Raw genomic sequence first — 16,025 nt, forward strand, 5'->3', positions numbered from 1 at the left:
TCTAGGCCCGTCATGTCATTTTATATGGCCCCGAAAGCCTAAAAATATTGTCAAGTAAGTTATCTTTTTTTACAAAATGTATTCATTTACACAGAACAAATACATGTACTGCATCTAATTGCATATATTTTAAACTTTATTATGATTATTCATGAACGAAACAAATATATTATCATACATTCCAAACCTTTTTGTTGAAATACAAATAAATACTTAAATATTCGTTTGACTTATGACTTCAAAGCAGGTTATCCATCAACTTGTACGCTGTAAAATCAAACTACTGTAGATTTTACGGTAAAACACTGGCAGTTTACCGTATTTTTCGGAGTATAAGTCGCTCCGGAGTATAAGTCGCACCTGACGAAAATGCATAATAAAGAAGGAAAAAAACATATATAAGTCGCATTTTTGGGGGAAATTTATTTGATTAAACCCAACACCAAGAATAGACATTTGAAAGGCAATTTAAAATAAATAAAGAATAGTAAACAACAGGCTGAATAAGTGTACGTTATATGACGCATAACTGAGAAGGTGCCTGGTATGTTCACGTAACATATTATGGTAAGAGTCATTCAAATAACTATATGTTTACCAAACAATCTGTCACTCCTAATCGCTAAATCCGATGAAATCTTACAAGTCTAGACTCTTACGTGAATGAGCTAAATAATATTATTTGATATTTTACTGTAATGTGTTAATAATTTCACACATAAGTCGCATCTGAGTATAAGTCGCACCCCCCGCCAAAATGAAAAAAACTGCGACTTATAGTCTGAAAAATACAGTAGTTGCCTATTTTTCTGATTTTTATATTTAAAACTGTGGTACTGTTTTTACTTTTACAGCAACATGCTGTAAAAAACAACAACTGAACTTTACAGTAAAATTCTGGTGACTGAGCTGTGTATTTATGCAGTGTGTCGTGAAGAAATTGCGAACAGGAAGTAAACATAAGTGTTCGCAATTGCTATGTATTGGATAAGGGGTAAGATCTGCTCCTACCTACTCCTTTTCGAACATGTTGAAAAGAGAAACTGGAAATTGTGATGTATCACATTGTAATTATGTGGATGTTCGAAATAAACTCTAACCATACCCAACGTTGTCAACGCATTCTAGTTTTCTAGATAACGGCAAATGTCTTTCCACAATGCAAAGCCGTAAAATTAGCAATCCTATCCCCCATAGAGGAAAATAAATTATGTTTCTTAATAGTATCACTGAAGGACGAGGAATAGCTAAACATGCTACACTACACACCATAGAATGATATGTTTACCGATAACCGATAAACTAGAGCTCTTGAATGTAAACAGAGGTGGGCGGATTAATGCAAATATCAACAGTAACGATACCAAGTATAATATCAGTATATGGTGAATAATAAAGTGATTAGATCAATATTCTTACTATCACAAAATAATTTCTTGCTTTTAATATTGTTTACAAAGTCATTCAATAAGTCCCTAAATAAGACTTTAAGGGCAAAAACAAAAAAAATATAAATCAGAGTCAAAAGTAGTAAATAATTTAAATATTTAATTGACATTGTGCAATTGTTCACAAGTGAGGGAAGAGTAGATCGTACGATCGACAGGCGGATTGGTGCGGCGTCTGCAGTGATGCAGACTTTGCCTCGATCCGTCATGGTAAAAAATGAGCTGAGCCGAAAGGCAAAGCTCTCAATTTAGCGGTCGATCTATGTTCATTTCCTCACCTCTGGTCAAGAACTTTGGGTTATGACTGAAAGGACAAGATCACAAGTACAAGCGTCTCAAAATAGTTTACCTACTACTTACTACTCTCCCTTAGAGATAGGGTGAGAAGATATGTTATTTGGGAGGAGCTCAGGTGCGGTGGTTCGAGCATCTGGTCAGAATGCCACCTGAACGCCTACCTGGGGAGGTGTTTCAGGCGCCTCTGACCAGTAGGAGACCACGGGGAAAACCCAGGACAAGGTGGAGAGACTATGTCTCCCAGCTGGCCTGAGAAGGCCTCAAGATCTCTGGGAAGCGCTCGAGAGAGTAAAGTCTGGTCTTCTCTGCTTAGGCTACCAGACTTTGGATAAGCGGAACAAAATGAATGGATGGATCGATGGACAATTGATATTGTACATTGACATCTTTTGTTTTTGTCTGGTTATAATTTTGATCAAAAATGTCATCATCCAATGATCTTGAAAATTTGAAGTACCAGTATCAGGATTTGGTATGACCACCACTGCCTATGCAACTACTTGGTATTGGATCGATACCCGCATTTGTAGTACCACCTAAATCTAATGTATCCAAAAAAACGAACTATTAGTGCATATTACGTATTAACAAACGTTTAGATATCACCATGTGACAACAGAAAGTAACCAGATATTAACTATAAATTAGAAAGTAGACAATTAATTGTTTTGAAAATGTTACAGTATATATCAGCAACCATAAAAGGGGCCTTTGTAACTTTTTTTGAAATAGTTCCATTATGATTTACATACCAAGTAATATATCGTTATCACTGAAGGCTACAATATACATTGTGATGTAGATTTTAAGCCATATTGGAAATCACTTTGTGACATAGAAACAATTCTATTTAAGGATGATTTTGGACAATTTGATGTGGTGCTTGAGCCGTAACAGTCATATATTATGATCCACAATATTAAAATCACCTAGGAGATGAAGTAGTGTAATTATAATTATCAAAGTTTGGGCATAATACATAAGGAAATAATTTTTGTGAGGAGAACTTTATTTGAAAGTCTGTGACAGCACATACAAAAGGATCTCCCAAATTTGAGTTAATTGCCTTTAAGCTACATTGTCTTTAGGAAATTGGATAAAAATATATTTTCTGTAGAAAATACACAAGTAGGGGGAGTTGCACAATAGTGAGTAGCAGGGTATAAGTGTTGTTACTAAGTACGCTTCATAATATATAGCGTTGCAGTTGACTAACATGTAGCGCTTGAATCCAAAGCCTATGAAACTTAAACTGAAGGGACTACCACATTTTGGATAATATTTATAATCAATGATGCTGTAAGAATGTCACATGATCAGTTGTCCTAAAATCCCTTTTAGGTAGGAAAGTTTTTTTTCCAAAACAATTTATCTTCTTCCTTCTATTTTTAGCCTCTGAACCCAACTTGAAGCTGCGCTCCAGGCTGAAGCAGAAGGTCAGCGAGCGAAGGAGTAGTCCACTTCTTCGCCGTCGAGACAGTCCCATCTCCTCTGCAAAAAAACGCTCCTTGGACATAGCAGGTAGCAGCTTTTCAGGGTTCCCATGACATTTTTACTTTTATTTTAGGGTTACTGGATGCACTAAAAGTTTTTTATGTGTGGGTTGGATGCAGATTCCGTGTGTAGCAGTGCCCCAGGCTCGGGCCCAAGCTCCCCGAACAACAGTTCCAACAACATTCCCAACGAAAACGGCATCACTGTGTCAGTCTCCAACAGCACTGAGGTAACATGATGAAACTTAACATGGAGTTGATGCACAGGCTCAGCCCAACTAAGTCCAGCATGTGGGCCATTCTACCAAATCTGTGCCATTTGCATCCACATTGTTTTTTTATGCTCAATCTATGAAAACCTTTGATTTATAATTAAAGATTCATCCATCCATCCATCTTCTTCCGCTTATCCGAGGTCGGGTCGCGGGGGCAACAGCATAAGCAGGGAAACCCAGACTTCCCTCTCCCCAGCCACTTCGTCTAGCTCTTCCCGGGGGATCCCGAGGCGTTCCCAGGCCAGCCGGGAGACATAGTCTTCCCAACGTGTCCTGGGTCTTCCCCGTGGCCTCCTACCGGTTGGACGTGCCCTAAACACCTCCCTAGGGAGGCGTTTGGGTGGCATCCTGACCAGATGCCCGAACCACCTCATCTGGCTCCTCTCGATGTGAAGGAGCAGCGGCTTTACTTTGAGTTCCTCCCAGATGGCAGAGCTTCTCACCCTATCTCTAAGGGAGAGCCCCGCCACACGGCGGAGGAAACTCATTTCGGCCGCTTGTACCCGTGATCTTATCCTTTCGGTCATGACCCAAAGCTCATGACCATAGGTGAGGAAGGGAACGTAGATCGACCGGTAAATTGAGAGCTTTGCCTTCCGGCTCAGCTCCTTCTTCACCACAACGGATCGATACAACGTCCGCATTACTGAAGACGCCGCACCGATCCGCCTGTCGATCTCACGATCCACTCTTCCCTCACTCGTGAACAAAACTCCTAGGTACTTGAACTCCTCCACTTGGGGCAGGGTTTCCTCCCCAACCCGGAGATGGCATTCCACCCTTTTCCGGGCGAGAACCATGGACTCGGACTTGGAGGGGCTGATTCTCATTCCGGTCGCTTCACACTCGGCTACGAACCGATCCAGTGAGAGCTGAAGATCCCGGCCAGATGAAGCCATCAGGACCACATCATCTGCAAAAAGCAGAGACCTAATCCAGCGGTCACCAAACCGGAACCCCTCAACGCCTTGACTGCGCCTAGAAATACTGTCCATAAAAGTTATGAACAGAATCGGTGACAAAGGACAGCCTTGGCGGAGTCCAACCCTCACTTAAAGATTCATACTTTGCGGAAATTCATTTACAAAACCCAAAACCAGTGAAGTTGGCACGTTGTGTAAATCGTAAATAAAAACAGAATACAATTGTTTGAAAATCCTTTTCGATCTATATTCAGTTAAATACACTGCCATGACACTTAACGTTCGAACAGGTAAACTTAGTTATTTTTTGCAAAAATTTGCTTATTTGGAATTTGATGCCTACAACATGTTTCAAAAAAGCTGGCACAAGTGGCAAAAAGACTGCGAAAATTGAGCAATGCTCATCAAACACTTATTTGGAAAATCCCATAGGTGAACAGGCTAATTGGGAACGGGTGGGTGCCATGATTGTGTATAAAAGCAGCTTCCATGAAACGCTCAGTCATTCACAAACAAGGATGGGGCGAGGGTCACCACTTTGTGAACAAATACGTGAGCAAATTATCAAACAGTTTAAGAACAACATTTCTCAACGAGCTATTGCATGGATTTTAAGAATTTCACCATCTACAGTCTGTACTATCATCAAAACGTTCGGAGAATCTGGATAAATCACTGCACGTAAGCGGCAAACCAACATTGAATGCCCGTGTCCTTCGATCCCTCAGGCAGTACGGCATCAAAAAGCGACATAATTGTGTAAAGGATATCCCCACATGGGCTCAGGAACACTTCAGAAAGTCCCTGTCAATACCTACAGTTTGTCGCTACATCTGTAAGTGCAAGTTGGGGACGGCGTGGCACAGTGGGAGAGTGGCCGTGCGCAACCCGAGGGTCCGTGGTTCAATCCCCACCTAGTACCAACCTCGCCACATCCGTTGTGTCCTTGAGCAAGACACTTCACCCTTGCTCCTGATGGGTGGTGGTTAGCGCCTTGCATGGCAACTCCCTCCATCAGTGTGTGAATGCGTGTGTAAATGGGTAAATGTGGAAGTAGTCTCAAAGCGCTTTGAGTACCTTGAAGGTAGAAAAGCGCTATACGAGTACAACCTATTTATCATTTATCATTTAAGTTAAAACTCTACTATGCAAAGTGAAAGCCATTTTTATCAACAACACCCAGAAGCATCGCCGGCTTCGCTGGGCCCAAGCTCATCCAAGATGGACTGATGTAACGTGAAAAAGTGTTCTGTGGTCTGACGAGTCCGCATTTCAAATTGTTATGGGAAACTGTAGTCGTTTTGTCCTCCGGAACAAAGAGGAAAATAACCATCCGGATTGTTATAGGCTCAAAGTTCAAAAGCCAGCATCTCTGAAGGTGTGGGGGTGTATTAATGCCCAAGGCATGGGTAACTTACACATCTGTGAAGGCACCATTAATGATGAAAGGTACATACAGGTTTTGGAGCAACATATGTTGCCATCCAAGCAACATCTTTTTCATGGACGCCCCTACTTATTTTAGCAAGACAATGGCAAGCCACATTCTGCACGTGTTGCAACAGCGTGGCTTCATAGTAAAAGAGTGCGGGTACTAGACTGGTCTGCTGTACCTGTCTCTCATTGAAAATGTGTGCCCCAATACGAAGCCTAAAATACCACAACGGAGACCCCGGACTGTTGAACAACTTAAGCTGTACATCAAGTAAGAATGGGAAAGAATTCCACCTGAAAAGCTTTAAAAATTGGTCTCCTCAGTTCCCAAACGTTTACTGAGTGTTGTTAAAAGGAAAGGCCATGTAGCACAGTGGTAAAAAAATGCCCCTGTGTCAATTGTTTTGCAATGTGTAGCTGCCATTAAATTGTAAGTTAATGATTGTTTGCAAAAAAAAAATAAGTATCTCAGTTAGAACTTTAAATATATTGTGTTTGTAGTCCATTCAATTGAAAATAAGTTGAAAAACATTTGCAAATCCTTGTATTCTGTTTTTATTTAGGAATTACACAACGTGCCAACTTCACTGGTTTTGAGTTTGTAATTTAGTTATGTCCACAACGAATTAACAGCTATAAATGAGGAATTACTCTACTCATGTGAAGGATTACTTGAATTTTAAGTGTCACAGCAAATAGTGTGAGTACTTGCTCATGGAATATTTAGGGGATTTGGGCTTTTAATAATGTTTTCTCCTGGCCATAAATGCGTAGGCCTTTCTGAGTGCTTGTATAAATGTGCTTCCAGATATCAATGAGCCAGAGGCTGTGCAGTGGTGCTGAGCGGGGCTCTATAAGCCAGCTGTCCCTCTACACCTCACCATCTTTACCAAACATCACGCTGGGCTTGCCTGCCACTGCCACCGCCACCGCTGCATCCAATGTAAGAAGCTGGCTTTGCAACTAGCGGAATCTCTGCATGTACTGTAAACAAACACCTACACTTTTCTCGCCTGTTTTTTTTTTTTTTTTTTTACAGGTGACATCGGCGCAGCAGGATGGCGTTTTGCAGCCGGCGCTCTCTCTCAGCCCTCCTTTCCTCTCCGGTGGCCACTTGACACAGTACCTGGCTGAGACAGCAGCAGGGACAGGCGGGCATGGCGGGCACAGTCCGCTACTTCAGCACATGGTACTCATGGAGCAGAATCCTGCACAGAGCCCCCTGGTGACAGGTAGGGAAATCTTAGCCTTAGTCAATTAATAGAGATAGAAAATAGTCATGACTGCAGTGTTACATTCATAGAATAGCTACGGAGGTCCACTGTGTGCCCTTTAACACTCACACAGACGTCCATTCATAAGTCCCGGACTGATGAGCTGCTTTTTTGGTCAGTGTGTGCACTGAGTGACGACGGACATGGATGCATTATGCTCTCTCTCCCATCAGCGAAACCACCCTGACTAACACACACTGCTATTTGCAGGCATTAGCAATGAAAAGGCCAGTGACGCACACAAAGACATATCTTTGTATCTGCTTGCATAGGAACTTTGAAGCAGACAAGGACACATGCACACCCACCAGCCGGGGGCACAGAGTGAATTTTGCAGGGCAAATGAGATTAATAACTTCTCAGTTCGGTCACACAAAGGGATTAGCCTACATAATGTCAATGAAAACAAATGAAAAGGAGAGAAAAGAGTTTCCCCCATAGATATATTGTAGTTTGTGTGTATGTTTCTGTGCTCAAGAAGCTCAGAAAATGATTAAGCAATTTTTTTTCATTATGTCCTCACTGTAAAAGAGCAGCAATATGGCAGCACAGATGGTGGTTTTATTCGGCTCACAGTTGCATCTGCTAACCCATATTAGGTTTGACTCTTCAAAGACTAAGAATCCATGTGTTGAAAAGAAAGATTTTTTTTTTTTCCTTCGTTTTTTCGTCTTCGTCCATCTGGAAATCAACTACTGGTCGTTTACACCTTCGTCGGGTTTGTGAATAGGAAGAAAAGCTATAGAAAGAGTTCAACATGTTACATGCTACAAGAAATCTTCTCCTTCTTGGTTGGAAAGATATGACGGTCTGTTTTGTGACCTCATCACTAATAGACTCTTTCGTTGTATTGACGCCACACCGCAGGTGTCAGTGGCTTGTCTATGTCGTCGGCAGCCTCCATGGCCAAGCTGCAGAGGCAGCATCGACCTCTGGGACGCACTCAGTCGGCACCGTTGCCCCAGGGAAGCGCTGCCCAGGCCCACGCACAGGCACTGGCCCTGCAACAGCTGGTGGTCCAGCAGCAACACCAACAATTCCTGGAAAAGCACAAGCAACAGTTCCAGCAGCAGCAGCTCCAATTCAACAAGGTAAGAAAGGTAAGAGGTAGATGGAGGAAACTCTTTTTTTCTTTTCTTCTGCCTCTTTCTTCCATTTGGCAAGACACAAAAATAATCTGTAAAGTACACCGGTTGGCTATTTTTTTCAACATCTGTCAAGGCTGTGTCCTCTAGATCAGTGGTTCTCAAATGGGGGTACGCGTACCCCTGGGGGTACTTGAAGGTAGGCCAAGGGGTACGTGAGATTTTTTTTTAATATTCTAAAAATAGCAACAATTCAAAAATCCTTTATAAATATATTTATTGAATAATACCTCAACAAAATATGAATATAAGTTCATAAACTGTGAAAAGAAATGCAATATTAAGTGTTGACAGCTAGATTTTTTGTGGACATGTTCCATAAATATTGATGTCAAATATTTATTTTTTTGTGAAGGAATGTTTAGAAATAAGTTGAATGAATCTAGATGGATCTCTATTACAATCCCCAAAGGGGATTGTAATAGAGATCCATCTTTAAAGGCCTACTGAAACCCACTACTACCGACCACGCAGTCTGATAGTTTATATATCAATGATGAAATATTAACATTGCAACACATGCCAATACGGCCTTTTTAGCTTACTAAATTGCAATTTTAAATTTCCCGCGAAGTGTCATGTTGAAAACGTAGCGGTATGATGACTCGTATGATGACGCGTGCGTTTGACGTCTCTGGTTGTAGCGGACATTATTTTCCAGCCCTATCCAAGCTATAAGTAGTCTGCTTTAATCGCATAATTACACAGTATTCTGGACATCTGTGTTGCTGAATCTTTTGCAATTTGTTCAATTAATAATGGAGAAGTCAAAGTAGAAAGATGAAGGTGGGAAGCTTTTAGCCTTTAGCCACACAAACACAACCAGTGTTTCCTTGTTTAAAATTCCTGAAAGTGAAGCTTTACTATGGATCAGAGCGGTCAAGCGAACATGGATCCCGACCACATGTCAACCGTCAGTTTTCGGTGATAAAATTGTGGTAATAAGTCGGCTCTTACCGGAGACATCGGCGGAGCTTCCGTCCTGCTGGAGCTGCGTGACTTCCCTCAGAGACACTGGGTCAACACACCCGTGGCCACAACCCTCCGACTTTCAGGTAACATATAATCTCACTAAAACACTATTATAACAATAAGCAGATAAGGGATTTTACAGAATTATCCTAGTAAATGTGTCTAATAACATCTGAATTGCTCCCACTGCAATAGCCTAAATTTTTTAAACTTTTTTTTTGTAGTCCTTCACTCTAAATTTCCTCATCCACAAATCTTTCATCCTCGCTCAAATTAATGGGGAAAATGTCGCTTTCCAAATAGCTCTTGCTGCTGGAGGCTATGATTATAAACAATGTGGGGATGTGAGGACCTCCACAACCCGTGACATCACGCGCACATCGTCTGCTACTTCCGGTAAAGGCAAGGCTTTTTTATTAGCGACCAAAAGTTGCGAACTTTATCGTCGATGTTCTCTACTAATTCATTTCAGCAAAAATATGGCAATATCGCGAAATGATCAAGTATGACACATAGAATGGACCTGCTATCCCCGTTTAAATAAGAAAATCTAATTTCAGTAGGCCTTTAAGTTGATGATTACTTCTGTGTATAAATCTTTATTTATAATTGAATCACTTGTTTTTAGTTGTTTTTATATCTTTTTTTCCAAATAGTTCAAGAAAGACCACTAAAAATGAGCAATAATGTGCACTGTTATAAATTAAATAAATCAGAAACTGATGACATAATGCTGTATTTTACTTCTTTATCTCTTTTTTTCAACCAAAAATGCTTTGCTCTGATTAGGGGGTACTTGAATTGAAAAAATGTTCACAGGGGGTACATCACTGAAAAAAGGTTGAGAACCACTGCTCTAGATCAGTGGTTTTTAACCTGGATTCGATCGAACCCTACGGGTTCGGTGAGTTGGCCTTAGGTATTCGGCTGAGGTCATAACACACCCGACTCATCGTCTAAATACAAACTTCTCCCTATCGGCGTATTACGGATACGGCAACAGCTGACTGATTTGCCGGTGTGTAATTTGTTGTGAGTTTATTCACCGTGTTGGTTTTGTTGTTTGAACAAGGTGATGTTCATGCACGGTTCATTTTGTGCTCCAGTAAAAAAAACATGGCAACACTTTAGTATGGGGAACATATTCACCATTAATTAGTTGCTTATTAACATGCAAATTAGTAACATATTGGCTCTTAACTAGTCATTATTAAGTACTTTTTAATGCCTTATTCGGCATGTCCTTATTATAACCCTAACCCTCTAACCCTGACCCTAACCAAATAACTCTTAATTAAGTCTTTATTACTTAGAATATGTTCCTCTAGTGTCCAAATAACTCTAAATTAAGTCTGTGTTACTTAGAATATGTTCCCCAAACGAAATTGTTACCAAAAACATATAACTTGTCTTGAAATAGAAATTAAAAAAATATATATATATTTTTCATTAAAGAAGGGTTCGGTGAATGCGCATATAAAACTGGTGGGGTTCGGTACCTCCAACAAGGTTAAGAACCACTGCTCTAGATAGAAGCAAAGTCCACCATCTTTTGCCGATGGGAGTTTTCTCAATGACCAACGATTAATTAAAAAAAAAAACAATCCTGAGTCCTCAATTCAGCGTTTTTGTTTGTGTTTTGTTTCCTCATGCCAAGCACCACAATGTTATTGACCTATTGAAATTGTGAAAACACAGAGAGTCTAGGCATTTACTGTTGTGACATCAATGGTTACATTTTTAGGATCTTGATAGTGAAAAGGATGCATAGTGGAATCTAGACCATGATGTAAAGGTGTCGCATGATTGCTGTTGACATTATCCCAGCATGCAGAGAAGGCAAGCGATGTGCAGGCAGAAGATCATTTTGTTAGAAGAATATACAGGTTGAGCTGGAGAAATGAACAGAACACTGTGGCATACAGAACATATAATGAACACGCATCTACGTGCAGGCAGACGAAAGCTATAACCCTAACTAATTGTTCTTCCCTGCAAGTGAGTCTAATCAACTAGCCGGGTCAGGTTTGTTCAATCAAACAAGACACAAAAACAAACACCGATCAAAGGAAAAATATAACAAAACAAAACAGTTAGGAAATATCATTATACATGAATTTGTTTTTGATGCAGTTTAACAAAATATAGTAAAATCCAACACATAAATGTACAACAGATTTGAACCTGCCTACATGGTAGAGCAGTGGAGTCAAACTCAAATAAAGAGCGGGCCAAAATTTAAAACTGAACGAAGCGGCGGGCCGAGGTTGAACAAATTAATCCTTTAATAGGGACCCAAACAAGTTTTGCATTGAATATTGACCAAGCAAGGCTTATATAACTTTATAGTGACATACAAAATCCAGTTTCAAATAATAATAATTAAAAAATATCAATGGCATATCAAATAAGATAAAAACACAAATTTAATGCCTTTTTTCGGCGGCGGGTTTGAGTTGGGGCGGGGTTTGGTGGTAGCGGGGGTGTATATTGTAGCGTCCCGGAAGAGTTAGTGATGCAAGGGGTTCTGGGTATTTGTCCGGTTGTGTTTATGTTGTGTTACGGTGCGGATGTTCTCCCGAAATGTGTTTGTCATTCTTGTTTGCTGTGGGTTCACAGTCTGGCGCATATTTGTAACAGTGGTAACCTTGTTTATACGGCCACCCTCAGTGTGACCTGTATGGCTAATGACCAAGTATGCCTTGCATACACTTGTGTTTGTGTATAAGCCGCATATATTATGTGAGTGGGCTGGCACGCTGTTTTTATGGAAGAAAAGCGGACGTGGCGACGTGTAGAGAACGCCAAAAGCAGTGCTTTAACGGCCCGCCCCCAATATTATAGTCCGGGTGGAAATCAGGAGAAATTCGGGAGGGTCACTGAACTTCGGGAGTCTCCTGGGGAAATTGGGAGGGTTGACAAGTATGAGTATGAGTATCCATGTTCAAACTGCTTCCACAGTGGAGTGTTTTAAGTGTCGTCTTAAGACCCACTTTTATTCTTTGGCTTTTAACACTATGTGAGTTGTGTGGTCCTCTGTTCTCTGTTGTCCTCTGTGTTTTTTATACACTTTGATTTGTATTTTACTGTTTTAATTGATTTTACCCTTTAAAATAGTTTTTAATCATATTTGTTTTTGTATTGTTTTTATTGGTTTTATATTTATTTCTTTTTTCTTTTTATTCAGTCATTGGTGGAGCATAATATATATATATATATATATATATATATATATATACTTTTTTTTATTCTATTTTATTATTTTTTTTTTACAATTGTTTTTAACATGGCTGTGCAGCACTTTGGAAACGTTATTGTTGTTTAAATGTGCTATATAAATAAAGTGGATTGCATTGGATTGGATTATTAGTGGTGAATGTGGTGTTACAGCGGTGGCCCAGCTCTAATGTTAATTTGATATTGCCTCAAGGGCCAAATGGAATTACACGGCGGGCCAGATTTGGCCCGCGGGCCAGAGTTTGACACCCGTGTGGTAGAGGGTCCAAATCTTCATTCAGGCATCTCATTGTGGAGTTTGCATGTTTTCACCATTTCAAAAACATGCATGTCAGCTTTAATTTGAAACTCTAAATTAGTGTTGTGTGGTATACCTGTATTAGTATAGTACCGCAATGCTAATGAATGCTATTCGGTACAATACCGCCTCTGAAAAGTACCAGTAAGTTTCTTAAAGGTATCATCCCTTCAGGACAAGGAATGGCTAAACATGTTTCACTACATGCCGTAGCTCACCGGCTTCACAATGTAAACAAACGCCATTGATGGATCTACACCGAACATCCACTGTAATGATACCAAGTACAGGAGCGTATCTAGTCGATACTACTATGATTACATCAATATTTTTTGGCATCACAACATCTTCGCTCGTTTTTTTTAAATGTATATTATATTTAAAAACTCAGGAAATATGTCCCTGTACACATGAGGACGTTGAATATGACCAATGTATGATTCTGTAACTACTTGGTATCGGATTGGTACTCAAATTTGTGGTATCATCCAAAACTAATGTAAGGCATTAAAAAAACAGAAGAATAAATGATTATAATATTTTAACAGAAGTGTAGATAGAACATGTTAAAACAGAAAATAAGCAGATATTAACAGTAAATGAACAAATAGACTAATAATTAATTTTCTACCACTTGTTCTTAATAATTTTGACACAATGATAAATGACACAAAATGTTACAGCATATGTCAGCAGACTAAATTAGGAACCTTTATTCGTTTACTTACTATTAAAAGACAAGTTGTCTTGTATGTTCACTATTATATTTAAGGACAAACTTGTGATAAGAAACAAATGTTTAATGTACCGTAAGTTTTTTTGTTCAAAAAATGCCATTTTTGTGGTCCCCTTTATTTAGACAAGTATTAAAGTACCGAAAAGTACCTAAATAATTTTGGTACCGGTACCAAAATATTGGTATTGAGACAAACTACTTTAAATTGTACATAGGTATAAATGTGAGCGTTAATGATTGTCTATACGTGCCCAAAGTCAGCTGGGATAGGCTCACCCATGACCCCAATCAAGACCATCAGAATCAAAAATGGACAAAGCGTCCACAACCAGAAAACAATAGGATTTCCATCCATCCATCCATTTTCTACCGCTTATTCCCTTTCGGGGTCGCGGGGGGCGCTGGCGCCTATCTCAGCTACAATTGGGCGGAAGGCGGGGTACATTTCACATTGGATTTTCAAAAATCTTACTGAATGTGATTTTGAATTAACTGACAATGCTGAATCTAACCAAGCATACATAGTGTTTCTGTTCAGATCATTTTTATGATTGTTTTGTAGTTGCAGTCATGTGAAATAAATGGTTTACGATAATTTAATTGCATAGCAATATTGGTTAATACCACAGAAGTTTTCACACAAAATATATGTAATAAAGTCAAAAAAGTCTAATAAAATGATTACAGCCAGAAGACACCATATTGTTTGTGTGGGCGGCAGCCTGCGAATGTGTGTTTGTGCGTATGTTGTGTGAATGTGTGTGCGCACAGTCCTTGATTTTCACTTTTCTCTCTTCGTCTCCCTTCTTTGCTGATGAGTAGGTGGTGGTAGATTTGGGCGAACACACAAAGAGCTGAGCACGTGCGCAGGGGCATAGGAATAATGTTTAACATAGGAGGGGGACACACATAGATAGATATGACAGAGCAGAAATATGTCATCAATTAACTACACTGAAACCTTCACAAAACGTTATGTCACCTGAACTGTTTTTTTAAAGGCCTACTGAAATTAGATTTTCTTATTTAAACGGGGATAGCGGGTCCATTCTATCTGTCATACTTGATCATTTCGCGACAATGCAATATTTTTGCTGAAAGGATTTAGTAGAGAACATCCACGATAAAGTTCGCAACTTTTGTTCGCTAATAAAAAAGCCTTGCCTTTACCGGAAGTAGCAGGCAATGACGTCACCGGTATGAGGGCTCCTCACATCCTCACATTGTTTATAATCATAGCCTCCAGCAGCAAGAGCTATTCGGACCAAGAAAGCGACAATTTCCCCATTAATTTGAGTGAGGATGAAAGATTTGTGGATGAGGAAATTTAGAGTGAAAGACTAGAAAAATGAATAAATAAAGTTAAAAAAAAAGACGATTGCATTGGGAGCGACTCAGATGTTTTTAGTCACATTTACTACGATAATTCTGGGAAATCCCTTATCTTTCTATTGTGTTGCTAGTGTTTTAGTGAGTTAAATAGTATCTGATAGTCAAAGGGGGTGTGTCCACGGGTGTGTTGACGCCAGTCTCTGAGAGAAGTCACAAAGCTGCAGCAGGACAGAAGCTCCGCTGATCTCCGGTAAGAGGCGACTTTTTACCACAATTTTCTCATCGAAACCTGCCGGTTGACAAGTGGTTCGCTTGACCGCTCTGATCCATAGTAAAGCTTCACCTCCGGGAATTTTAAACAAGGAAACACCGTGTGTTTGTGTGGCTAAAGGGTAAAGTTTCCCACCTCCGTCTTTCTACTTTGATTTCTCCATTATTAATTGAAAAAATTGCAAAAGATTCAGCAACACAGATGTCCAAAATACTGTGTAATTGCGCGATGAAAAGAGATGACTTTTAGCCGCAAGTGGTGCTGGGCTAATATGTCCCCTCCAACCAATAATGTCACAAACACGCGTCATCATTCCGCGACGTTTTCAACAGGAAACTCCGCGGGAAATTTTAAAACTGTAATTTAGTAAACTAAAAAGGCAGTACTGGCATGTGTTGCAATGTTAATATTTCATCATTGATATATAAACTATCAGACTGCGTGGTCTGTAGTAGTGGGTTTCAGTAGGCCTTTAAATAACAATTTTAACACAATTATAAGCATTTTACATCAATTTAAAACACCAAGCAGTTCGGCTAACGAACATAAAGTCTTATAAACAAGCTTTGTTTTCCTCCAACAACACCATGTGGTTCTGTGCAACACAGATGAATACAAGTAATAGTAATAAGTATTTGCTTTTTCAATGTGTATTGTACTTCTGCTTTAAATGTTAGTTTTAAAACTGTCCTTTGCCTCTATTTCTTTGTGGTGTACAGCCCTTTGTTCTTCAACCCTGGTTGTTTTTAAAGGGCTTTATAAATAAAGTTGGTATGGAATGGTAAGGTAATACCTCTCACTTCAAAGTCACAAGGTTTCTCACTTACATCTAAGTGTGCTGTCACTTTTACAGCCCTGCATTCAATAACTTGGTGGTGCTGGAATGAGAT

At 39.7% G+C, this 16,025-nt stretch overlaps 1 protein-coding gene across 4 annotated transcripts in view; it reads left to right on the forward strand.

Annotated features, from left to right (window-relative positions):
* LOC133544022 (histone deacetylase 4-like) overlaps positions 1–16,025 on the forward strand; it is a 146,702-nt gene that overhangs the window by 96,202 nt on the left and 34,475 nt on the right. For 2 of the 4 annotated variants that reach the window (XM_061889010.1, XM_061889008.1), the window contains 5 exons: positions 3,138–3,266; positions 3,359–3,468; positions 6,679–6,813; positions 6,910–7,102; positions 8,012–8,244. In XM_061889010.1, coding sequence (XP_061744994.1) covers positions 3,138–3,266; positions 3,359–3,468; positions 6,679–6,813; positions 6,910–7,102; positions 8,012–8,244 — 800 coding nt within the window. The remainder of the gene's footprint in view (positions 1–3,137; positions 3,267–3,358; positions 3,469–6,678; positions 6,814–6,909; positions 7,103–8,011; positions 8,245–16,025) is intronic. The other 2 variants (XM_061889011.1, XM_061889009.1) reach the window with 2 other exon arrangements.

The sequence above is a fragment of the Nerophis ophidion genome, linkage group LG27, assembly GCF_033978795.1.
Source record: "Nerophis ophidion isolate RoL-2023_Sa linkage group LG27, RoL_Noph_v1.0, whole genome shotgun sequence".
Classification (NCBI taxonomy): domain Eukaryota; kingdom Metazoa; phylum Chordata; class Actinopteri; order Syngnathiformes; family Syngnathidae; genus Nerophis; species Nerophis ophidion.